General features: G+C 37.9%; 1 protein-coding gene across 15 annotated transcripts in view; it reads left to right on the top strand.

Moving 5' to 3' along the window:
• The window catches only part of Rasal2 (RAS protein activator like 2), a 293,984-nt gene that overhangs the window by 229,351 nt on the left and 37,478 nt on the right, over nucleotides 1–27,155 (top strand). For 12 of the 15 annotated variants that reach the window (XM_017598813.3, XM_008769638.4, XM_006250066.5 and 9 more), the window contains 5 exons: nucleotides 2,162–2,271; nucleotides 15,663–15,816; nucleotides 17,063–17,161; nucleotides 18,566–19,120; nucleotides 20,463–20,607. In XM_017598813.3, the coding sequence (XP_017454302.1) occupies nucleotides 2,162–2,271; nucleotides 15,663–15,816; nucleotides 17,063–17,161; nucleotides 18,566–19,120; nucleotides 20,463–20,607 (1,063 nt within the window). The remainder of the gene's footprint in view (nucleotides 1–2,161; nucleotides 2,272–15,662; nucleotides 15,817–17,062; nucleotides 17,162–18,565; nucleotides 19,121–20,462; nucleotides 20,608–27,155) is intronic. The other 3 variants (XM_039090766.2, XM_039090765.2, XM_039090764.2) reach the window with 1 other exon arrangement.

Genomic DNA, 27,155 nt, shown 5'->3' with positions numbered 1-27,155 from the left:
ATGAGGGGACCATGACGAGACATAGTTAATAAGGCATGGATCTTGAGAGCTAATAGCAACTGTATCACAACACTAGCACTATACAGCAGATCAGGCAAATGACTGTTTAAAGAATTTTTAAAGATAGTTTTTTTTCTCTTTCCTCAAATCTGTAACTACTTACCGTAATAAATGTAGATAATTGTATCTCTATGGTATTTTTCTGAGTTTACCACATTCTTTCACTTTCTTTTAAAATTTTGTGTACTTAGTTTTTTCTTGCACAGAGATTGATCCCTGGACCTCACACTTTCTAAACTTCTGAGCCACACTCTGAGTCTTACCCACACTTACCTTTCCCCATAGCAAGAATAACCAAATATAACATATGCATTTTTCTTCAGTCATTAAATAACTTTTTTCATCTTTCTTTCCTGAGTGGCTAAAGACCTAATGTTATTGATAGATGATAGATGATAGATAGATAGATAGATAGATAGATAGATAGATAGATAGATAGATAGATAGATAGATCGATCGATCAACTTATATAAGAGGAAAACACCAACTCACCTATAAAGGTAGAAACACCAAAATAATATCACCTCTGTCCTAAGTAAACCCAGATGCTAAGAACTGTGTAGAATGTAGATTTCAGGCCCTGAAATAGTATCTGCTGACTAAGATTGCTGTGACCAGAAAAGCCATATTTTTTAATAAAGGAGAAATAAATATTTCAAGAACAGCAAAAACTTAGTTTATGATCACCAAGCCATCACTGCAGAGGGAAAGGAATGCTATACGCAGAAGAGGTAGGAGTGGAGTCTCAGTCACAAGAGCATGAAGACAGTATGATTAAAGGGGTGATCAAAAAGAGCGAGCCACAGTTACTAACAGGGGAGAAATAAAGAGCAAACATTAACCCAGCCAATCAGAAACGAACCATCAGAGCTACAGGATTAGTGAACATCTCTCAGTAATCACCTTAAAGGTAAATAGCTTCAATCACCAATAAAGAGATACATCCTGGGTTAAAAAACTAGTTCAACTACTTCTGTCTCAAAAGAAAAAAACAAAACAAACAAAAACCCCAAACCATGCTTTACTGGTCAGGATGGAAAGCCAGAGGATAGCAAACAACCTGCCAAGTTAGCAGCAGCCAAAACCACGCTGGTGTAGTTCTGTTATCAGATAAAGTAGACTTCAAATCAAGGGTAGGGAGACAGAGAAAGAAAGAGTAAGGGACTAATCTGAAAGGACAGCAGAGAGGGACTGTGTGGGAGGAGGAGAGCTGGTCAGTGTTGGGCAAGCAGGAGGCCAGGACAACAGGGAGAGAGGGGATGATTGAGAACAAGGTATAGAACATACACATAGCAATGCCAGAATGAAGCCCATGGTTTTGTATGTCTTGTAAATCTTCATTCGTTCTTGAATTTATGCAACTTTTTATTGTACGTTCATTATTTGCAATGTGATGAGGAGCTCTCTGTAGTTTGGTGGAATGTCAGGAGGTCACTGAAAAAAGATACTTTTCTTCTTTAACTTTCGGTGCTTAAATCATTACATAGATGATCTGTATTTCATGTAAAATAGCTGATCTGCATTTGGATTAACTTTATAGATAACAATCTGGAAAGAGGTATGACAAAATTGTAATAACACTTTGGAGACATACAGTCCTGTACTAATTAGCGCTCCGCACGCTGCTCCTGCATCGTCTTCAGTGTGTCTAGACACCTTCCCACTTCCGGGACTTTGCACATGTTGTTTGTTCTGCCTAGCCATTTTTCTTAGTTCAGGAAATTAGGAGGTGTCATTTCTGTTGCTTTCAAATTGCCGGTAATGTTTTCTTAGAAAACAATGTATTTGTCTGTTTTATTGCTGTTTTAAAAGTCTATTTGTAAACTTGTATTTTTTTTCTGCCACAACTATTATAAAAACTAAGATTGGTGCCATCAACAAGTTTAATTATCTCAGTTTTTTACAGTAGAAAAAACTCTTTCATTACATTACCAAGAAGTTTCAAACAACTAGCATTTATAAAATTAAAAAGAAAAAAGAAAAGGAAGCTAGATCCTGTCCCAGTCCTTCTTTTTCAGTCTCCACTCCATTTGCAGGTTCATTGCAGAAGGCAGTGTTCCCAAATAGTTCTCTCTCCCACCGCTCTGCCTTTTCATTCTAGGGCTTCTTCAGCAAGCGCCTGAAAGGTTCCATCAAGAGGACCAAAAGCCAGTCGAAGCTTGACAGAAACACAAGCTTTCGACTTCCATCCCTCCGCAATGCAGACGACAGGTAGGACATGACTTGTTTAAAGCAAGGGCACGAATGGTAGAGTGGATTGTTTGCTTACCTAGTTTGAGATAGTATCTCAGTCGGCCTCAGCTCCAATTGGCCTGGAGTTCAGGATGATAAACCAAGTTGGCCTTGAATTGCAGAAATCCTACTGCTTCTGCTTCTCAAGGGGTAAAGGTGGGCACCCCATGCCGAGCATAGAGTGGATTTTCATAAGGCTCTTGAACCTTCTATACCTTTACATTAGTGACCGAACAATCTGGTACAAAATTTACCTTTTCTTGTCTTGCTTACATTGAGACAAGTTGCAAAATGTTGGCTCAGCAGTCAACCAGTGTAAAATGCATGCTAGTGCTTGGGGTGTGTAAGTTTTTAAGAGTTAGAGGTACTGTTTCCGTAAAGTAGCATTGTGCTGGTTACAGGTAGATTCTTTTTCAATCAACTCTAAGGGATAACAGACATAACTAAAAAATGTTGAGTACTATGTAGGATACATATGATGATCTTATTCAGTTTCTATAATAACTTTACATGATAAATACGTTCTGCTGATCTTATAAATGAAGAATCAGATGCACAGGGATAATAAATAATGTCCAAGGTCATACAGTTTGTAAATAGTAAAACTCAGATTCGCATGTGGGCATTTTAGTGCAAGGAGCAGCTTCCTTGCTCTTTGCTACTCTACTGATCTGTGTATAAAATCCATCTTTGGTTTGCAGTCACTTCAAGACGATACATAGTGGGAAGAAAGTGTGGATTTCAGTAGTTAGAACTGCTAACAGTAAATTTTACATGTTTAACTCACTAAAGATGGCATGATTGTGAGCCGCTGCGTACATGCCCATACACATCTGCATATCGCACAGCACATGGTGTTAGAGGTGATGCTGCTGGGTCAGCACAGGTTGGCCACGCCAGTGCACAGCGTTTTTTTTTCTCTCTAGGTAGTGACACTGTTTTCTGTTACTTTCCTCACAATCAGAAATTAAAATAATAGATCTATCAGGCAGAGAATTTTCAGTTTATTTTAGTATTGTCTCCATTCTGAGTTTTATCAGATCTTCTTATATGTGGACCACATAGAAAATAGTAAAATTTAAAAGTCCGTCTTGATGTATCCACTGGGACTAAGACAACTCTGTATTAGATTAGTTGTGGGTTTCTGTAATGGTCTCTGTTGCAAAGAGCTTTCTTGATGAGAGGTGAGGACTGACATATCTGTGGATATGATAATCAACGTGCTTAGGGATTACAGCAGTTTAGTAAAGTAGTTGCATAGGAGCTTCTCCAAGACCCCTGACTTCGCTAGCTCTGGGTAGTTGACTAGGTTACCAGTACCAGTTGAGTGGGCTGTAAGTCCAATTAAAGAGCTGTTGGTTACTACTCACATGTGCATATTACTACTGCAACTTCAGAGTTACCAAATGGTTAAGAGCCAGAGACTCGGAGTTTTCTGTGAGGCTGTCTTTATTAATATCAAATAGTCTGCCCCAGTGAAGAGCACGCCAGTTGATTATGCGATGCCAAATGGTCATCCCTGAAAATATGCATACAAGATGTATTATTCAGTCCAAGCAGATTATATTTAGGGTGTGTGTGTGTGTGTATGTGTGTGTGTGTACAATTAGTGAAAAATGAGACAATGTGGAAGTGAGCAAAGAGGATCATATTCGAGGGTTGGAAGTGAGGAAAGGGAAGAAGGAAATTATATTCAAAAATAAAAGTAATGAATTTTTTAAAGAGAGGAAAGAAGAAAGACAAAATAGTTGGATCTAGAACTTACCGTGTAGCTATTTTCACAATACTAATCCTGCCAACCCATGAGTAGTTCTTTAAATCCTCTGTTATTTTCTTCAGTTCCTTTCTCCAGTGTTTTAAAATTTACATTTTTAGATACCTTTCATTTCTTTAGTTAGGTTCATTCAAAATTTGTGGTGTGGTTTTGTTTTGTTGAAGCAATTATGAATGGAATTGTTTCTCTGATTTCTTTTTCAGTATATTTAACATTGGTACATAAGAAAGCTGCTGTGGTTTTGCATGTTAATTTTGGGTTCTTCCATTTTGTTAAAAGTGATAAGTAGACTTCTGGTAGAGTCTTTAGGGTCTCTTATATGTAATATATTACCTACAAGTAAGGATACTTTGTCTTAATTTTCTATATGTGTCCCTTTTATATCTTTCTCCTATTTTTGTTGTCGTTGTTGTTGTTCCAGCCAAAACTTCAGACGTTATTGAATAAGAGTAGAGAGTGGAAACTCCTGCCATTATTTTGATTTTAGTAGACATGCTTTTAGATTTTCCTCATTTAGAATAATGCTACCATATATAGCTTTTATTATGTTGAGATATGTCCCATCTGGTCTAGTCTCTGGATTTTATTAAAAGCCTCTGAATTTATTGAGATGATGTGTAATTTCTATCTGAATCCATTTGTGTGAAATACTATGTTCCTTCATTTGCATATATTGAGCCATTCCTACAATTTTGTAATGAAACCATCTTGGTGAATTATCTTTTTGTAATGAAACGATCTTGGTGAATTATCTTTTTGATGAATGGAATTCAGTTTGCTGGTATATAGTTTTTGTAGCTACATTCATCAGGGGTAGATTGATGTATTTATTTTGTTGCTGTACCTTTATCTGGTTTCAGCATTAGGGTAATACTTGGTTTGTAAAAGAGTTCAGTATATATCCTTCCTTGTTTTCTATTCTATGGAGTAGTTTGAGAGTCAGGAATGTTAGTTCTTCTGTAAAGGTCTGGTAGGATTTGTATCCACCTGGGTCTGGACTGCTTTTACCTGGGGGATGTTTTATTACTGCCTCAGTCCCATTGCTTATTATAAATGCATTTAGTTTTTCTCATCTTGGTTTAATTTGAATATGTCATATGCATCTAAAAATTCATCTGTGCATTTTACATTTTCTAGTTTAATTAAATACAAGGTTTTAGGTATGTCCTTATGATTTTCTAAATTTCTTCTGTATCTTTTAAAATGCATCCCTTTTGGTCTCTTTGTTTTTTTAATTTATTTTTATGTTTATGAGTGTTTTGCCTGCATGTATGTCTGTCTCTGTATCACAGGTGTGCTATGCCCGCTCTTCCTCCCCTTGGTACTAGAGTTACAGATAGTTGTTAACTACATATGAGTGCTGGAAATCAAACCCAGGTCCTCTACAAGAGCAATCATTGCTGTTGACTGCTGAACCAGCTTTCCAAACCTTTAATTTTATTAAACAGGATCTATTCTCTTTTTTTTATTTTGGTTACTTTAGCTAATAATTTATTGATCCTTTTCATCTTTTCATTGAACCAGCTTTCCCTTTCATTGATATATATTCATTCTCTCTCTCTCTCTCTCTCTCTCTCTCTCTCTCTCTCTCTCTCTCTCTCTCTGTGTGTGTGTGTGTGTGTGTGTGTGTGTGTGTGTGTCTGTGCGTCACGTTTGTATCTGTGTGTGTGCATCTCATTACTTTCTGTGCAGATCTTACTCGCTTCATTACTGAAAGAAATGGGGTTTAGCTTGTTCTTGTTTTTCCAAAGCCATAGGATATACTGTTATTTATTTGAGAACACTCTGATTTTTTTAATGTAAGTACTTTTAGATGTAAACTTTCGTCTTAGATCTGCTTTCATTGAATCACAAGGCTCTAGTATGTTGTGTTTTAATTTTTATTCAATTCTAGGAATATTTTTCTTCTTGATTTCCTCCATTAATAATTCAAAAGTTTATTATTTAATCACCATGTGTTTGTACATGTTCTGGAGTTCTTGTTGGCTTCTAGTTTTAACTCCATTATGATGACATAGACTACAAAGGTATTTCAATATTTCGCTATCTAATGCTATTCAATTTGAGTCTCAATGTATGATCTGTTTTTGGGAAAAGTTCTATGGGCTGCTGAGAAGAATATTGATTCTTCAGTGTTGGGATGAAATATTTTGCATCAGCATCTATTAGTTCCATTTGACTTATGATAAATAACTCAATGTTTTTATTTTTGTCAGACTGTCCTGTTGTTTGGTGAGGTGGGGCATTTAAGTCACCTGCTATTATTATATTACAGTTAATATGTGGGTATATATCTTGTATTTGTCTTATGGAATTGAGTACACCCATGTTTGGTGCACGTTCTTTTTTGGCCCTCTGTTGCTATGAAAAAACCAAACTGACCAAAACCAGCTCTCAGGAAGAAAGGATTTGTTTCAGCTTTTACTTTATAGACCATCTATGATGGAAACCAATACAAGAACTCAAGGCATTAACCTGCAAGCAAGGACTGAGGCAGAAGCTGTGAAGGAATGCTGCTTACTGGCTTGTTTTCCATTGCTTGCTCAGCCTGCTTTCTTATACTACCTAGTGCCCAGGAAGAAAAAGAGATTCAATTTTAAAGGTTATACATAAATGTCTTTTTTTTTTGTCTTTAAAATTACACTAGAAGCACTAATGTGAATGCTAATAGAACTAGAAAAATCTCAGTCATAAAGTACTTACAAGTGAATGATCAGATACAGTTGCTGTGCAAAAAGGATTTCTGAAGTCTTATCACTTAAGCTATAAATGAACTACTAACAGATACATAAAGTAGTAAGCACTTGAACAAGATGCATTTTCCCCCTCACATAAAAGTCCAAGTCTGCCATTCTCAGGATCTTCAAGGAGCTCTTAATGAACACAAGATAATTGCTTTAACTTTGGGTATGACATCCATGTTTCAGACATCAGAAAAGGGGGATGAGTTATCACACTTTTAAAGCATTTTCATGAAACGGTCAAAGGACCTTTGGTTATTCATTACTAACTTATTTTTGCAAGGGAATCTGGAAATTTTTATGTTTGGTTTTACTGTACCCCCAGTAATGCAAGGATCAGTTCTTAAATTCAGAGAAAAGGATAGATAGTGAGAAATAGTCAGCTAGCTAGCATTTGCCATTAATGGTTAGTTTAGCACAGATACTCCCAGAATTCTGGAAGAGTTTGGCCTGCCCTACTTTAGGAGACTTGTACTCAAGATAATACTTACCATGTACATTGGGAAAATGAAAGTTCCCCAGAGAGATTTATAGTAGTGATGTTTGTGTTTCTCTGTTAAAATCCTAACTGGTTAGTACATGCCAGATAAAAACATATCCATACAAATAATGGATATAAATGTATACGGCAGCATTATTCACAGTGATTATGATTACCAAATGACCATCGACTGATGCATTTACAAACATAATATATCCACATAATATTAGTCATCCACAAGAGAGAATGGAATACTAATGTGTTCCTACCATGCACCTGACTGTTTAACCTTGAAAGCATGAAAATTGAAAGAAGCTTGTCATGGACTATAGACATAGCCTAGGGCTACATACTGCCTTTCATACATTTCATTCTCCCAATCTAGATGTTAAGTGTTGTCTTGAATACTAATTCTAAATATTGTGTTTCCACTTGTAGAATATGGAAGTATCAAGAATAGGAAAATGCATTAGAGATTAATAGTTGTCAAAGACTGAAGATGTGATATAGAAAAAGCCAATGAAAGGAATAACTGCAGAGGGGTTTTGACTTTTGTTTTCAGTGGCTGAAAAGATTTTAGGCCTAGATTGTGATAATGACTGCATAAATCTGACTGTACTAAAAACTGTGTAAACTTAAAATGGGTAGATTGTGTTGTATGTGAATTACATTTTAATAAAGATGTTTAAAGAAAAGAAAGACAGCTGGCCAGGAAGTACTCTGCAATCCAGCTCATTAGTCTGTGAGCTCATTCCAGGAACAGAGTTTCCACTGAGCTTTTTAATGCTTTGCTCTTAAACATATAACCAAATGTCTTATAAATACCAAAGGAATACTCCAAAATGAAAGACAGAGACCAAAATAACCAGGTAGAAAGAGTAATGTTCAGGGGGAAAAAAACTTCACAAGTAAAATAAATGAATATTTTCCAAAACAACTAGAAAGAACTTGAAAGATAATATGAAAGATAAAGTCAGTATTGGAGGAAGTATGACAGAAGATGGACGAATCAGACTGGCAAGATGGCAGAAGCCAGTGAGGGCACTTTCCCACAGGACCTGGTTTCATCCCTAGAGCATTCATGATGGGAAGACAGAACACATTTTTACAAATGGCCTTCTGACTTCCACATCCCCCTATACGGCAATAAATAATATAAAGAATGAAAGAGTCCATGAACAATATTATAGAAAAGGGAACAAAGACTTCAGGGAGACAATTATCAAAGGAATAACAGAAGAAAATGTTCCCAGATAAGAAAACAAATGTCGCTGGGGATTTAGCTCAGTGGTAGAGCGCTTACCTAGGAAGCGCAAGGCCCTGGGTTCGGTCCCCAGCTCCGGAAAAAAAAAAAAAAAAAACAAATGTCCACCCAGATTCTAGTACTGTAAATGGTAAAGGCCCCTAAACAGAGGCATATCAGTCTGTAACATCACAGAATATCAGATCACCAAGGTTTGGAGGGGCTGTTTGTTTGTTGCATGCAAAGAATTGGGCGTAGAGAGCATGGTGGTGAAATGGGACCGCATTCTAATTTTTGGTAAAATTACTAAAAACCACAAGTCTGGGGGAACATATCTTTAAAGTTATAAGAATAAATATTTTTAGCTTAGTTCTCTTAAGTTCTTAAATGTCAAACTGAGGAGTGTGGCTCTAGTCTATGAACGGTAATGAACCTTAAACAGTCCTCAGCAAACGACGTAGAGCAGTGTTGTGGTTGAACAAACCCAGCACTGTAGAGTTTGGAACTCCAGATCATGGAGACCATGTTTGGGAGGCCAATTATCATAAAGTTACTGTGAGATATAATGAAGGCTTTAAGGAAGATAATTGGAAGTGGAAATGCAAAGTCAAAAGACAGGATACGAGGAGCACTTTAAAGAGAAAAACAATAAAATGTTACAAAGTCATCATTTAAAAGACATCAAATCATTTAAAATCTAGCAAAATCATTTCCTATGATTCATATTGGTTATATTTTGACATTGAAAGTGTGCATGTGAGAAGGCATGGGACCATGAAAAGACTGATTGTTTTGTAAGTGCCTTTTGCTCAAAGGCACTTAAAATCAGGGAATGATGAAAAACATTGCCAGATTTCAAGGACTTGTTGCCACTGCAATCGTTTGGGTTTTGGGTGAGTAGACACAAGAACTGAACTCTAGTACCATCCTAGCTTTACATTACGGTCTGTGGACCTGGTTCTATCCTGCTTCTTTGAGGAATGCTTCAGGAAGTTTTCATCTCTGAAGAGGTTCTCACCTATAGATTGATTCAGGAAGTTCTATAAAAATTAGCAAGGGCATGAAGGCCAGACAGCGGTCACATCAGGGATCTTTCTCTGTCACTATCCGCCATATTTTTTTAAACAAGGTCTCCTCTTAAACCTGGAGCTCACCAGTTGGCTAACTGCAGTTCTGTCTGTCATTGAGACCATAACCATGCACCCCTGTGCCCAGTCCGTTTATATGGTACAAGGTTACAGAATTCAGTTCTCCAGACTTAAACAGCAAGCACTTTACACACTGAGGCATCTCCCCAGTCCATTCTGAGAAGAAACTTTGTTATTCTGGTCTCTTCACAACTACAAAGAACATTCGTAAGATTTTCGTACTGGCAACCATTAGAAATCAGGCATGCAGACCATTCCTAAAGTCTTAACATTCTTGTTCTACTTAAACCTTACCCCATTTCCCCTACCTATATATATTATAGAGAACAGTTTTCTCAAAATTCATTCTGACAAAAGTCTTGACTTTTCCAATCTCTGGCCATTCTCCGTAGTCTTGATCTAATTGAGGGGTTCAAAGTAGTGGAACTAGTCCTAAAACATTTTCTTTATAAACACTACTTTTTGTCTGGTACCTCTCTTTGGCATAGTTCCTCTTTATCTCAGTATCACGAAGGAGATTTCAATTGTAATATCTTACTGCATGTGTGTACTTTTAATAAATCATTAGCATAGCATGCAAAATGCAACAACATGGCCCAGTCCTTCCCTAACTCTCAACATGATCTCTTATCAACCCCACAGACTCTTACATTTACAATAATTCCCATGGTATTTTGCATTGTTGTTCTGTTTTTGAGTGTGTTCTCTCTTCTCAAATAACATTCCCTGTTCCTATGCTCCGCCCTGAGCCTGGCTCATGTGCTAAAATACCATGACTTGTCTAAGCCCTTAGTCTATCTAACCATTGACCGCCCATGTAGATGACTTATCATAGCACCAACTATATTGTATTAGATATACACCTGTATTTCTGCTTGCTGTACACCTTGCATTCTGATAATCGTGGTTCATAGGTGTTGTAGCTGGCTAGGATTATTTAATTTGCTTATCTCCCTTGGCAGCTTGCATAGCATTTTCTGGAACCATAAAAGCTAGACCACAGGAAAGAGGCTTTCAGGTCAGCTATAGCTCAAGGAACATAGTAAAAGAGTAGGGCCAGAATCTCAGGAAGAAAAAGACAGAAACAGTCATATCAATGCACATTTTAATGTGGAAGAGAGAAATTTTACTCCTAGATTAAGAATTACAGGTAACTATTGACTACTGGAAGCAGAATTAGTCTCTCTCAAGGATGAGTCTCCTTATTGTTTGCCTAGTGCAAAGTGATCAGTCTTGAAACCATATACACAGTGTGTGTGTGTGTGTGTGTGTGTGTGTGTGTGTGTGTGTGCGTGTGTGTGTGTATATGTGTCTGTACACATATAATGAAAAAAAGAGAGGATAGCAACTTGAGAGTGAGGAAGCCTTAGGGTTCTGGGAAAGGTAACTGCAGGATGGGGCAGGGGTTAAGGAGAGGAAAAGGAGGGGAAAAGTGACATTCTATTTCAATTAAAAGTATTTTTAAAAAGAATTTCCACCCTTCATCTGGTTATTAGTTGAGTTGGATTCTGGGTGTAATTTGGTTTATTTATATGTCCGCTTAATTCAGCATATCTGTGTTTATATTTATTTGATTGGTACTAGTAGATTATAATACATTTGCAATTTAAGGACCAAGAAAGGTATATTATAAAATGGTACGGTTTCTTTTAATTTTCTACTTCTCTAAATGTACTTTGATTTTTCTAGTCTCTTTCTATGCCCCCTTTATTGAATGTGCACATGAATACATGTTGAAGTTGCTTTGTTTCATGTTTCTGTGGGATGGAGAGCCATGAGGTTTTTATTTCAAATGATGACTCAGACTGCAGAAACCCTCCCTATTTTATGGGTAGCTTCTAGGCTCATCAGACCATCCTGTCTGTCTGGAGACTTGAGAGGAGTGAGAAGGAAAGTCTGCATTATGTACTGTGCTTCCATAAGCAGCTATGTGTGGCTAACATAAAAAGCAACAGCATAAGCAGTAAGGACTGGCTTCAATACAGACACGGGCCTATGCAGATGGAGCTGTGGAGGCTCAGACAGCGGGTTTTGAGTGCACAGTAGAACCCTAGTTAGTGAGTGCTATATAAAGCCTGAGAGGGAAAGCCAAAGTTACAATACAGGACACTTAGATGGTTTTCAACAGATAGAATCCCTTGGAAATGTTCACGATGTATCTGATCAGTAGAATCCAGGAAACAGGGAAAAAAATCTTTTCTTATTGTGAAATCTCAGTTTTAAAATGTGTTGAAAATGTTGAGATACCCAGGTTTGCTAATTACTCTTTGGGACATTTTCAGAGTGACTGCCTTAAAACGCATAGTGGTTAAAACAGGAGTGCCCTGCAGTACTCAGCTCCTGGCTCAGCGTCTCTTCAAGAATTCAGTGACACAGTTCAGAGTCATAACTGCCAACCAAGCAGAAACTCACCTGCACTGAGTCCAAGATTTGTGTGGCAATAAGCATTTTTAATTAAAAGTTTCCCAATTCCTAAATTTGGAACGGAATCTGTAAACATGTGGCAGATTGAGCTAGCCAACCAAGCATTATTGGAGCTGTTGGAAAATATGGCTTTAAAAAATTGGATGGGTAAGCTGAGAAAATCCAGCTGTGTTTATTTCAAATCACACTAATCAGGGTTCTTTTACTCTTTTCCTTCTGCACGAGTGCATCTACTGGTTTGTGTGTGACAGCGCCCCATCCCCCAGCCATTCACTTTTCTAAGACCGATTTTAAGTAGTGATGAATGTTGACGTAATGTAACAGGCATTTACTACGGTAACAGAAAGCCTCTCTTGCCTGGTAGTTTATATTCTCAATAAGTCAGCAAGTAACCTTCATCAACAATTAGATTTTTAACCCATGCTAACCCTATCCTCACAGTCCATAAATTGACTAAATGTAGATTATGGCATTCATTAATTCAATGTAAAAAATCAACCTCTAAGAAGCTATTTCCCAGTTAAATTAAAGAACAGTCCCATTGGAACCCTGGATTATTCCTCTACGATGCTTATTCTATTGGTACAGGGCAAAGGAGAGCAGTCAGGAGAAGAACCTGGCCAGCAGTCAAGGAATGCACATTATCTACTTTTAAGGCCAAGTCAGGTTTCTTGATGAAAGTCCTTGTCAGGCTCACCTTGGAAAAGTTGCTTTAAACTCATTATTCTCCCAATAAATCCCCATTCTGTTCCATTAGAGGAGCAAACTGGTGGCACCAGGCTCTAAAACTCAATAATTAGAAGATCTGTGGAAAATCAATTCATGTGAAGACACAGGAAGAAGTAAACATGATTAGAGGTGACCTGGGGTTTCTAATGCCATATTGAAATACTGCCTCCTTCCCTGCTCTTGCCCTGAGACATCCCCAGGCTGTTTGATCTTCTGTTTACTGTAATCATGCTTCTGTGGGAATTACTTCTCAGAGACACTATCTTCTCAATAGAGGAAGAGCTTGTTTATTTATTCAGTAGTAAGGTTGGACATATTAGACTTTGGCTATCGATTCATGTATGTGTATATCCACATTTTGAACTATAGAAGATTCTGAACTATATATTAAATATTTAAATTTCAGTAAGTAGCATTTTAAATTATAATTCCAGATGGCTTGATTAGAATGAATTTTTATAGCTGCTATTAGAAGTTAGACTATACTGGAAGAATATTGAAAAATACTGTATTTAACTTATTTTAAAGTTAGAAAATAACTTTAAACCAAATAAATCATGCAAAAAAAAAAGGCTTCTACTAGGATGGGCACTGCAAAGGAAATACCAGGTATGAGAGATTGTACTTGCAAACAGAAATATAGTGACTATCTAGTGGGAGGGTAGCTGGCAATCAAATGAAACAAGCATCCTACATCTGTCCGTAAGTAGTTTTTAATAAGAGATCATTCTCCACTTCCAGAGTTGCCTTTGACTGAGAATTTAATGGGACTGGGCCCTCGCTGTTCCTTCCCTGCTGTTTGAAGCAGTCACCTTCGCCACAGTTACAGAGCATGCTCCCTGAGCCCTGCCAGCTGCAGCTTCTCCCTGCTGCCTTCCAGCTCTAATCTCCTTAAAGGTGTAGCACCATGGCAACAGGCCCAGCCTAGAGCCCTGGAACCTTGTTTGTGTTACCTGAGGGGCTAGATGCAGCCTGCAGGGACAGAGGGACATCACCTGCACTGCAGGCCTTGGGTAGAGAGGACGTGTTCAGTTGTTTGTGCTTCTGTCCTGCAACTGTTGAAGACTTGAGTAACACCTGAAAGGCTTTTTATGCGGCATCAGTAACTGGAGGCATCAGGGAAATCATATTCAGTTGCTTCCTGTCTTCTAAAGAGACTCTTCTGAGATGTAGTCAGGAAGTGACTTGCTACATACCGGGACATGTGGCACCGCTATGGTTTGGGGCTGCACTGCCAAGTGGCTGTACAGTTGCTTCATGTAGGTAGACATTTATTTTGTTTTAAATAAAAGCAATTGATATTTTAATTTTTTGGAGATTATAAAAAATAAAAGAAACTTTGTTATGACACCTTATACTTTAAATATATCTTGGTCTTTCCCCGTGATCTGATCATCCCTGAGCTAGAGCGGTTTTCCTCCAGCAGTTCCTGAGAAAGATAGCTAGAATTGTTTTCTGTTTGTTTAGTGAAGACTGTGGTGTTCTGTTTCTTCAATCTGGCTTCTCGAGAAATTCAGTGTATTGAGAAGGGCTGCATTGTGATAAGTTACACACTTAGTTATTTATAATTGTATTGTACTGTATTTACCCCACATAACTTCAAACATGTTTTCTTATCCAGAGCAAAGAGAAACGAATACAACTGTTGCTTTGTCATATTTTATGTACACTATTTTTTGGTGGCTTTTGTCCCTTTTTGTACATACTTTGCATTATTAATAGGAAATACTATGTTGCCTTTTTTACTTAAAAAAGATTGTTATCAGAACACAGTATTTTTCAGCCTAAACTTTAGATGGTGATTATTGTTTGTTGGTTTGCTTTTGTTGTAACAGCAGGCTAACTTATCCTTAATGCTTAAGAGTTTCCTATTTACAGAGTTTATCTGAGTAGAGTGGAGACAGAAGATAGTGACCCTAGTGTGAGTTTCCACTATCGTATTGTTTAATAATTTAGACCCTTCTGGCAGTAAGTACTAAAGCTCTCTTCCGTGTTATCCTTGTTCCTAGTAAATGAATAAAACTGCTTAAAACCTTTTATCAAAACAAATGTCTTTTACATAGACATTTCTTTTTAGACCTATTATTAAGACCTTCTACTTGAAGCATATGGTTGTTTCAGTTAAGAAGTATTTGTATTGATCAAAACTGCATGGCCATACATTTCTGAGTTCATGAAAATTGTATTCCATCATGTTTGGTTCCCTGATTTTATAATTTACAGTAGGAAGACGGTGAAGTACTAGCTCCTGTAGTGACAGGGGCTGGGATGCCTAACAACCTACACTCAGCCAAGATGCCTGCCAACAGTGCGAGCCGTCTGCAGACTTTGGCTTTTTTTTTTTTTTTTTTAATTCTATGAGAAGTTTCCTCAAGGCATTCTATTCTTTATTCATATTTATGCTGCAAAGCATGTATGGAAGTCAAAGTTTACAGAAGAGAATTCCATATTAAGATGGTAACCAGACTGTTTGAAAGACACTCTTGTGCTGAAAAGTTTGTCTTTCTCGCTGTCACTCTGACTACTCCTGCCTGCTTTCTCTTGCTGGATGTGTGGGGTGGGGGTGAGATCTACTATCACACAAGGAAGCAAGCTGAGATGATCCAAGAAGATGATTTGTATCCTCAGCAAGAATGTCTTTCGACAGTACTTCTGCATAAAAAGTGATATGCACTTTTATGTATACCACATGTATGTGGTTGCTAATACTCTTAATATCATAGGATATTTGTTCCTCCTTTATTTCTTTCCCTTCCACTTTTGTGCATTTTTGTTCGTCTCCTTTCATCAGATCTCATGTGACACTGCCTTAAGTCTCTTGTACTTTTAGGTCTCGTGGTCTGCCTAAACTGAAGGAGTCACGTTCCCATGAGTCCCTGCTGAGCCCATGCAGTGCGGTGGAGTGTTTGGATCTTGGGAGAGGAGAGCCGGTCTCAGTGAAGCCACTGCACAGTAGCATCCTTGGACAAGACTTCTGCTTTGAGGTAAAACGGGGAGAAAAACATAGAAAGAAGGGAGAATAGTTGGTAATGATTTAATAGTTTCACTACCATGTTTCTGATTTGATCATCTTAACTAGTTTTCAATTCTTGAATTTTTTTTTCTTGAAAGGGAACAGTTAAAAATCTGTTAATAGAATTATATTTGCAATTGAAGTTATTAATAATTCTCATGCCTTTGCTTTCAAAAACATGAGCACTTAGTACATTCTCTGTATAGGTTACAGATGAACTATAGCTTCTCAGACTATTATGCTAATCTTTAATATTGATAAAGATACCATATACTAGTATTTAATCCTTAATTTTAAGGGAATTTTGAGAAAAACTCACCAAAATCACAGTTTTATAACTATAACATGAACAGTTCTTGACCAAGGACCATATTTTGTTCTTGTAATCTCCTGTGTGTTCCTAGATCAACAGCCTCATTTCAGGTCCTCACTGCCCTTCTGAATTAGGAATCACTAGAGCACACTGTCTGATCTGATTTATAGTATTAATGAACTGAGAGTGATAGAACACAGCAGTTTGAGCAGGTCATTTATATGTTTTTATAATTAATAAGAATAAGGTTATTGTTGTTATTATTACTATTATTGAAAATCTCTTGAACTTTTACTTGTGGAGCTCAGTTCAGTAGACTTTATTATGGACATAGTATACTATGTCCAGTGTTATAAATGTCTAGAAATCAGGGTTAGTTGCCTCCTGGAGGAGAAATGGATTCCAAAGAGTGATTCAGTTGTACTGATGCTTTCAACTTCATTTAGTAGCCTTCTGGTAGCATTGTAATGAACCAATCAGAAGAAAGCAATGATTTTATAAACATTTTCACTTTTTAGTTAATTTTTATTAGTTCAAATGAACATATTCATTTACAAGTTATTTTAGATGTGTCAAATTTTCTTAGTGTTGTATTTTTCTGAACCATAGGCAAGCTAAATTGTAAATGAGCTTTGTTCTCATAGCTCAGAAGTATGCATGCTACTTAGAGATTAAATTTTAAGTAAAGGTATGACAAAGCTAAAACAATTGTTTTAGTTTTACATGGGAAGATTTGAGTTCCAAACACGTCCCTAAACTATCGAAATTACAAGATAAATCTCTCTCTCTCTCTCTCTCTCTCTCTCTCTCTCTCTCTCACACACACACACACACACACACACACACACACACACACACACACAACAGAGAGAGTCTTACATCATCTCTAATCTTTGTGTTGAAGGTCACCTACTTAAGTGGAAGTAAATGCTTTAGCTGTAACTCCGCTTCAGAGAGAGATAAGTGGATGGAAAACCTTCGAAGGACAGTTCAGCCAAATAAGGTAATGGTGGCTTTGAATGACAAAAATGCGTCACAAACAGTACATTTATACCACCCCATCTAAGACATATGGACCATGTCAGAAGAGAAAACAGAAGTATAAATGCAGGAACACTAAAGAAGGATTGAGAAGCACACAGCCAGTGTTCTCATCACCTCAGAGCTGGTATGGTAACAACCCACACAAAGCTGGGTCTGTCCTGTCAGCAATCAGTCATGCCTCACAAGAGTCTCAAAGGCCCTACCCCTCCCTGCTGAACTGTTGGCTACTTACAGATTTAGGGGAAGAGCAATTGCAGGTTTCAGTTCTATACCCACCACAGGAGCCCATCAGGCTCTAGTAGATGACTCTAAACACATGGCTATACATATTTTCTTGATTAAACTCAGTGGGTCTCAGGGCGGGGTGGTAAAAGGAATTTGTAAGGAGGGGAATAATGAAGGTGAGAAGAAATTTAAAATGCACATTATACATGTATGAAATTGTTAGAACCAATTCAATAAAAGTCATTTTAATACATCACTTTGTAAGCAGCAAGTCAATGAAAGACAAATGTTATAATATCTTGATTTTATAAATCTTTGTAACTTTTCGTTATTGAAGCAGGGTCTCAGTGTGTAACCAAGACTGGTCTTAAACTTGCAGCAATTTGTCCCAGCCTTGCAAGTGCTGGGATTGTAAGCCACCACATCTGGCTTAGAGCGTGACAGTTTTAAAAGACAGTATAGGCTATGACATTTTGTACTGAAAATAATCTTACTGGAGAATGATATTGTCATTTTACTAATGTGAATGCAGAGACAGAAAAGCTAGGTGACATGCTCTGCCAGAAGAAGGCAAGGTTGTTAGCAGCTTTTTTTCCTATTAATTTTTTTCCTAGTAATTTCCTAGAAATTACTCCAGCCTCATATAGCTGGCTATGGAGAACTTAAATGCTGATATTTTTTAACCCAAGTAAAACAGAAAATATGTGGTTCTGTAAGATTCTTTTAAAAGTATTTTTGATTACATTTATTTGTTTATGTACAGTGTGTGTATCAGACAGGAAGACAGACAGACTGACAGACAGACAGACAGACAGACAGACAGACAGACAGAATGGGAGTGATGAGCACAGGGAAGTCAGAGGAGAATCTGCAGGAGTTGCTTCTTTTCCTTCCACCATATCTGTCCCGGGATCAAAGGCAGGTTGTCCAGCTTGGCAGCAGGTGCAGCTAATGACCACCTCACTAGTGCAAGACTCTTCTGCAGAGCTCTGTGATCCTAAGCAGTGAGGTGGGGTTCCTCTTTCTATATGCTGGCTGTTCTTAGCAGAGGACCATTAGTAATCAGCATTATTCTGAGAAGAAAGCATTTTCTTTCTGATATGTCAGCTTTAAATTCAACTTCGTTGTCTCTCTTTAGGATAATTGTAGACGAGCTGAAAATGTTCTCCGTTTATGGATCATTGAAGCCAAGGACCTTGCCCCTAAAAAAAAATATTTCTGCGAACTGTGCCTTGATGATACCCTCTTTGCTCGTACAACCAGCAAGACCAAAGCAGACAATATTTTCTGGGGTGAACATTTTGAATTCTATAGCCTTCCGCCTCTTCATAGCATCACCGTTCATATTTATAAGGATGTGGAAAAAAAGAAAAAAAAGGACAAGAATAATTATGTAGGGCTAGTCAACATCCCCACTGCCAGTGTGACTGGTCGCCAGTTTGTAGAAAAATGGTACCCAGTGAGTACACCCACACCCAACAAAGGAAAGACAGGAGGACCTTCTATTCGGATTAAGTCACGTTTCCAAACTATCACCATACTGCCTATGGAGCAATACAAAGAGTTTGCAGAATTCATCACCAGCAACTACACCATGCTGTGCTCTGTTCTTGAGCCAGTAATTAGTGTGCGGAATAAGGAGGAGTTGGCGTGTGCCTTAGTACACATTCTTCAAAGTACTGGCAGAGCCAAGGTAAGTCAAAAGGGGTATCTTCCCTTAAAGTTCTTCCTTACCATGTACAAGGGAAAAAGAAGCTTTTCAGAAAAAGAAAAGGGAATTAGGGGTGACTTAAGAAAACCTATTTGCAGATCTAAAAGAGACTGAGATTTTTAACTAAAGTGAGACCGGAGAACTAGCAAATACTTACTTCTAATTGTTTTTTTCATGAGGTAGGTAACATGGATGTAGTTGCTATAATAACCCCACAACATATTCAAACTCTGGTGTTATTGTTGTTTTCTCTTTGAAGCATGGTCTCACCATATTACTCATGTCTAGCCCCAAACTTGTGATCCTCTTGCCTCAGCCTCTCAAATCCCAGAATAAAAGGTATGATACAGGTGTGTACCATCATGCCTAGCTAAAGTTTTTCTGCAATCTTTCTGGAGTACTTTCTGACTGTTTATTAAGGTTAACTGCTAACTGTATCCCTGTGGTACAGAAGGAGATATTCAAGAAATGTGCGAAGTGTAAATCTTCATGGAATTAAAATCTGAATCTGAACTGAGAACACCAAGGAGTGTTGTGCAGTTACTTGGCAGCTGTTTCTTGGTAATCTTTCTTCTAAGTGGAGATGAAAACTGGGAAGATAAAATAGCACCCAACATGTGCCGGTAACTGTTAGATGCTGAAGTGTGTCCTTACTATATGTGTTGGACAAAAACAAACACCATTCTTGGCCTCATGGAGCTTTCAGCTTCTGGGTCACACAGTATTAAGTAACTGAACAGTAAACCTGTGATTATAGAGACGTGCAGAGGGCAAAATGGAAAATAGTACTACGGAAGTGTGCGAAGGACGGGATAGCAGGTGAGGTGCTGGAGTAATCTTGGTCCAGGAGGAAGCAGTATATGAACTAAGATCTAAAGGTTTCTAGAAATTTGTTTTATGATATGGCAGAGGTGAGAGTGGGAGAACAACTGCGAACAGCATTTGCAAACATTTCTTGTAGTGAATAAAAGACGTTGTATGTAGAAAGGCTATGCGAGCTAAAGGACAGAAGAACCAGAGCAGCGTGCAGAGACTGGAGCAGAGAGAGTGCACTGGGTACGGTGGGGGCAGGGCAGGGAAGAGAACTTGGAGATGCATTCAGAAAATTTTCAAAAGTGCATTAGAAAATGTGAAGGAATTCAGAAAATAAATTTGCAGCTGGCGATACATAAGCTTTGTGTCCTGTCTGCCTTTTCTCTTTCCGTGGAATTTGGTGACTTAGTTTTAAAGCAGTGTTCCCAGGATATCTGCTATTTCCATAATCTTTTCTAATGTTGTTACTTAACTCAGTTGCTTTCTTTCTGACCGAACATTATTCCTCCAGGATTTTCTGACTGACTTAGTGATGTCAGAGGTAGATCGTTGTGGAGAGCATGATGTCTTGATCTTCAGAGAAAATACCATTGCCACTAAATCCATTGAGGAATACCTCAAGTTGGTGGGACAGCAGTATCTTCATGACGCACTCGGTATGGAAAAGGAAGAATCTGTCTTCTTTGTCTTTCTGTTTTAACTTTTTGTTTACCTTCTAGGACAGACAAATTGAATCCAGACTCTGCATGCATTTAGTTCATCGGACTTGAGTGATTCAGATTTCAACTATAAAATGTCCTTCCCAGCACAGTAACCACACACATTCACTGTAACATTAGTCAAAGTAGAAAACCCATCGGCATATACACTCATCCCAAAACCTTGCATTTCTGATCCTAGGATATGTAATATTATTGATATATTTCACCACTAGAACTGAGGTGTACTATTGCTCCTAACACTATTGGGTATTCATATTGTGATATGGCTATATTACCTCAATCTTCAAAGGATCGCCCTACCATTTATTATCATGCATTCAAAGCTCTCCTCAGAAATTAAGAAATGTTTTATAGTCCCTATAGTTCTACACTTCCGTTTTAAGATCTTTAACTAGTAACTAATTTTTGTCCAATCATTACTTGTTGATGACTAAGCCACTTACTTAAAGATCTAGATGTGGTTATGAATTGAAGTCATTGCTGATAGAGTAAGGCATAGTAACATAAGATGATGGAATAATAAAGTGGGCATGGGTTCCTTCAAGAAAACAGTGGTGTAGACTGTTAGTCTGTCATAGCCTCAGCTGACCTTGTTTTCATAGCAGTCCTCCTGCATCAGCCTCCCAGTACTAGGATTATAGACATGTGCCACCATGACCAGCAATTTTTTGTATCTCCATACTCTTAGCTCTGCACACAGAATGTAATACTGTACAAACATAATGGTAGCCACATATGTGTGTGATATTATGTATTTGTTATAGTACATATATTATATAGTATATATATTAAGGTATGTTGAATGATTATAGGGATTTTTATTCACAAGGAGTTTATAATATGAGGAAATAAGATAAGGTCTGTTTAAGCAAGAGAAATCCTGTGTTTTTGCAGAGGATTTGCAAGGACAATTAGAGATTAGCATAAAAGTAAAAAAGAATGAGACATGAAATAAAAAGCATGGAAATGAAGGAAAAATCGAGGATGCAATAAACCTTTCAGTAGAAAGGGAGCAGGAGAGTAAAACAGTGAGATGACTCAGTGGTAAAGGCACTTGTCACCAATGCTGGTGACTCAGATTTAGTTCCCAAGACCCATATGATGAAAACAGTGAGCCAACTCCTGCAAATTGTTCTCTGACTTCCATACATGTATCATAGCACTTGTGGGCAGGTGCTCAGGCACGCGCACATGCGCGTGCGCGCACACACACACACACACACACACACACACACACACACACACACACAACTTGATATCATGCAGTTATGGCCTGCCAGATGTAAATGTTGGGAACCAAACTCAGGTCCTCTGCAAGGGCAGTGCATACACTTAACTTCTTAGCCATCTCTCTAGCCCCTTGATTAGATTCATAACAGAAATCATGGAAGTAGTAGGCTCGAAAGGGGGGGAATTATATGTTTACCTTATATGTATTCACCTGAAGTTCTGATAGGAGTCTTTGGGGGTGTTTCAGTAGGAAAGCAAGTGAGAACATCTAGACTCAGGGTGTGAAAACTCGGAGGCTAATTCCTGTAGAAGTGTTAAAGCTAAGAAATTACCAAAACAGAAAGGAAAGAGCCAAAAACATACCTCATGATTCATGTCTGCTGAGAGTGTAAAAGGACAATGAGAAATCAAGAAAAATGATCAGAGAAAAATGCAGAAAGAGAAAACCAGGGACACACAGCCCTGACACTGATAGAGAAGATAGGAAGAGAGTTGGGGAAGGGCTCTTTTTCTGGGAGCCTCCTACACAGTCAGCTATATCAGGGTGAAGTTGAATATGTCAGAAACTCATTGAAGTGGATAGTGGATGCAGACTTCATACTTACTGTGAGAAGCACATGGATGCAGATGCTCTGGGTGAAGAGTAGAAAGAAGGGTTATGCAATCCAAGTCAATGGTAGGAACAAGGTTTCCCTAGAAAGTGGCGTATCCCCATGCAATCAGTCTGCCTGCTCATGTAAGGGGCATTCTGGAAGAGCATGGCTGTTCACAGATGCATTGTGGAGGCCAAGCTGAGTGCTTGTTCTCAGTGTGCTTATTGTAAAAAGAAAAGGAGAGAAGGGTATTTGCCTAAGAGAACTAGCAGAATCTGCAAACCATCAGTCTCTCTAAAGGTGATGATGTCCACAACATGTTGTCAGCAAGCCCTTAAACAAAGACGGTAAGGAGCCCAGGACTAAATCCCCAAGATGCAGCATCTCGTCACTCCACGTGTCCTGCAGCACAAGTGCCCTGGAGAAACAGCACAGTGCGAAGAATGAGGAGGAGGAGGAGGCAGAATGCTAAACCTTGGGCCCAGATAATAAAAGAAGCCAAAGAAAAACTCCAAGAGCAGATTGCCAAGAGACGTGGGCTGTCCTCACTGAGAGCTTCCACTTCTGAGTCCAGTAAAAATAAAGTCTTTAAAAATCATAAATAGTCAGATGTTGGAGGCAGGGAGAGTCAGAAGAAGCAGAAGATACAGCTCAGTGGTAGCACATTATTAAGTATTCATGATGCCCTAGATTTAATCCCCAGAACTACCTTTTTTATTCTTACATTATGACTTATTTATGTTTGAATGTATGTGTGTAAGACAGAGACAGAGAACAAACACAACTTATGGCTGGTTCTCCCCTTCCACCATCTGGGTGCCAGGGATCCAGCTAAAGTCCATCGAGCATTGAGCAAGTGCCTTTGCCCGTGGAACCATTCTGCTAACCCAAGACCACCTTTGACAAAAAATTCAAATGGTAAGAAAAAGCAGTTGTCAAATTGTTTTGCAAGTTAAATATTACTTGTGGTGCTTCACATCAGTGAATCAAGAAGAAAGAAGCCAGACAGTGTGGCACATGCCTTTAGTCCCGCACTTGGAGGCAGAGGTAGGTAAATCCCTGTCAAGGCCTGGTCTACAAAGCCATTTCCAGGACAGCCAGGACTACACAGAGAAACCCTGCCTTGAAAAATGAAAAAAAAAAATTTAAATGGAAGGAATCCTAAGTGGTAAAAAAGTAATGGCTGATTGATTGGAAGGAAGTAGGTCTATGTTTCTGTGAAGCATGCCTGCTATAGGAAAATTAATTCCTACTCTGACAATTGGGTTGTTTTTTTCCACTTCTGTTACCTTGAAACCTACTCAACTGCTTTTATATACGATCTAATAGGAATTATGAGGAAAAACAGTTGATTTTCACTGATATTAGAAAAGATACCATTAATCACATTTACATAGGTACTTACTATAATTACAAATTATATGTAATGGTTTGCTTTAATAATTTACGTTATCTAATAAAAGGCAGCAATGAAGCATCTCTAACAGTATTCTCTATTCTGTAAACATGAAGGTGAGAATATTGATATTATAAGATCTATTTGCTTAAAGGGATTTCTGAATTAAATGTCCAAAATGATAAATGAATATCAAGTCCTTTGATACAATAATGAATAATTAAATAGCTAATGAGCTTAGCAAGGCGTGAAAATTAATTCATTGAGCATGGGAAACAATTCAGATAACCTACCAAATATCTCTTTTAACATTCTGTAACTTAACAGCATGGGCTAGGGTAACGAAAGTGGTTGTAGCTTCCAAGAGCATGAAAACAATTAACTCATAAGATCCTCCATACTGAAATTGGATTATTGTCTTTTTTTTTTTGTATTGTCATCATCTTAATGAAATTTTTTTGTATGTCATACACTTTGAGCAAAATAGAAAAAAGAGGTGCTATTTCCAAACTGCTTGAACTCTTTGATTTTCGAAACTGCCAGTCAGGCCTGGGGGTTGTAGTTCATTGGTAGAGCACTTTCCTGGCATCCATCAGGCCATGAGTTTAATATCCACCCATCCTCAAAGAGAGTTGCCTGTCATAATGTATCGTATCATCTAGCTTCGTAGGCTGCCTTGATCTTTATGAAAGCATTACTCTCTACTGAAAAAATAAATAAATAAAACTTTGCTTTATTTAGGCTTAAGTCTTCCATCTGTTAGCTCCCTTTACCTAACTGATTTAAGTCAACTTCTTGTTGGTGTCTGTGACACAGAAGAAATGCCATCTGTGAAACATAAACCTCTCAGAAGGTATAATTTCCATGCTGGTGTTGGAAGCAAATGCCTTTCAGCAGTAATGAGTCAACACCTGTTGACTCACGCCTACACATGAATGTTAATGATGGTAACATCCAAAAATGGTGGTTTGCATAGGAACACCTAACATAACTGAGCATGGCGTTTTTATTCTATCAGTTTGTATTTTATTCTATCATGTTTGTATTCTATCAGTTTGGAGGTAAAAGCAGGACTGCTTCATGAGTGCGTGGTCAGTCCACTGTACAGGAGATTTCTCCTGAAAAGGGGAAAGTTTGGAGTGATGGCTCAGTGGTTAAGAGTGCTTACTGCTCTTGCAGAGAACCCACATTGGGTCCCCAGCACCTGCATGGGGGCTCACAACCATTCACAAATCCAGTTGCAGTGAATTTGATGTCACCTTCTGATCTCCACTGACACCAGGCACTTGGGCAGTGCACATACAGACATATACACATAAAATAAATTAATTTTTTTTATTTAAAAAGTGTTTTCTAAAAGGGGCCGGAGAGATGGCTAAGCATTTAAGAAAACTTGCTTGCTGAATAATCACGCGGACCGCAGTTTGGATAACACCACCCACGTAATATCTAGGTATCCACAAACACCTATAACTCCAGCCCCTCAGGAATCTGACAAACTCTTGTAGCCTGCATGTGCAAAGACATGCTCATTGGCACACATATGTGCTTATGTTCATGCAAATACAGATGAATAAGTTATTTTTTTTTACATTTCAAAGAAGAAGATATAAAACATTCTGGAGACACACTAATTAAATATGTAGATCCTGTGATTGCCCCCTGAGGCTCGTATTCTTTTCAGGTACAAAGCAACAAACTCCGTCCCAAGTAAGTGTCTTTTTAGTTGCAGACCTATTCTAAACAGCACCATCTTTGCTTCAGCACACTACACATTACCACATACAAGCTATAACTGCAAGCGGGAAACAATTCTGAATTTTAATATTTTTAAGGTATCTCATCTTTTAGGCCCCAAAGTGCTAGTACAACAAACAATTTGTATCTAGACCCTGAGTAATTTATTGGACTATTTACTTGAAGAATGAAAGAAAAATAGTTAATATTTATATTATTAGTATTTTCCTGGAATATTTGTGACCCAAATGAACACCTTCAACAAAATATTAGATTTCCAGTTTGGCCAATTATTACTGAGATATTTGAAACCCATAGTTCTAAGTTTACATTTATGTAACTTTAAATGAAACGGATTGTGTGAAAACATGAAATGAATATAATCTTATAGGAATTCTTAACATTTTTAATAGTGATTTTTGCTTTATTAAAAGTAGCATATTTTGTACATAATAATACTTTCTATATGGGGCCAAACTAAGTGACAAGAAAAGTACTACATGGGGGTGAGGGTTCCTTATCACAAGTCTACAAGACAGATCTAATGCTAATAATGCAACCACTGTTGTCGTAAGAGTATTTCTTGTAACAACATTTTCCATCTTCCATGATGGCTTTTTAGAAAGTTTTTCTTTACCTCAGTAAAGAAAACATTTTGACAGAAAGCATGTTGTTATTTTACTTTTGCTACTTTATTTTGTAGAAATTACTGTTCTCCTCCAAAACCTGTTATGACTAACCTGAATGTCAAGTCAGAAACCTTTTTGAGCTCAAGAAGTAACCTTCTTGAACCTCAACAAGGATCTTGAAAAGTCCACTTCTCTTTAATAAAGAGAGATCTGTAAGAAAACAAACTATGTACTCCGTCTCTCATAAAAACCTAGTAAGCTCCTAGATTGCTTTCTGAGAGTCATTCAAGGGGGTGGGTTTGAACATGTTTAAAATCTGCTTCCTAATATTTAAAGGCTTGTCCTACACGTGAGATAAGCATGTGAATAAATATGCACAAGAGAGTGTAAAGCATGCACTACTAGTAGGTATTGAAGAAGCATACATAGGAGAGCTAAAGAGAGGAGTTGATGTCAGAGAATATTACACATATCTTTATAGACAGGCATTTTGGCCAATGCTTGTAAACCATTGTCCATGGAAAGCATATAAGGTATATATAAGAAGAAATCCTGCTGTTGTGTGTGGAAGGTTGAATTACTGTCCGCAGTGCTAGTGGTATACCTGACGAGCCTTGCTTGGATCTGTGTTTGACACCAACATTACTCCTAAAACCTTAGTCGGGTCCCTGTTCAGTCGAGCTTGGGTTGAGGGTTTTACCTGGAATGATGCTGTTATGTAAACTACTAGGGAGGGCTCTGTTACAAGTTCATGATAATTAAATGTTTCAGGTTTCCAGTGAAAGGTACTATATTTTTACATCAAATTGTTGCTGTTTTTATAAATGATGATGATGCTGGTGACCGGTTGTGCTCTGCTTCCAGGACTGAGAGAATAAACATAGTACGTGGGCGGTG

The sequence above is a fragment of the Rattus norvegicus genome, chromosome 13 (assembly GCF_036323735.1).
Source record: "Rattus norvegicus strain BN/NHsdMcwi chromosome 13, GRCr8, whole genome shotgun sequence".
NCBI classification, from domain to species: domain Eukaryota; kingdom Metazoa; phylum Chordata; class Mammalia; order Rodentia; family Muridae; genus Rattus; species Rattus norvegicus.
The sequence above is the reverse complement of the archived record's forward strand: the minus strand, read 5'-3'. Positions and strand labels throughout refer to the sequence as shown.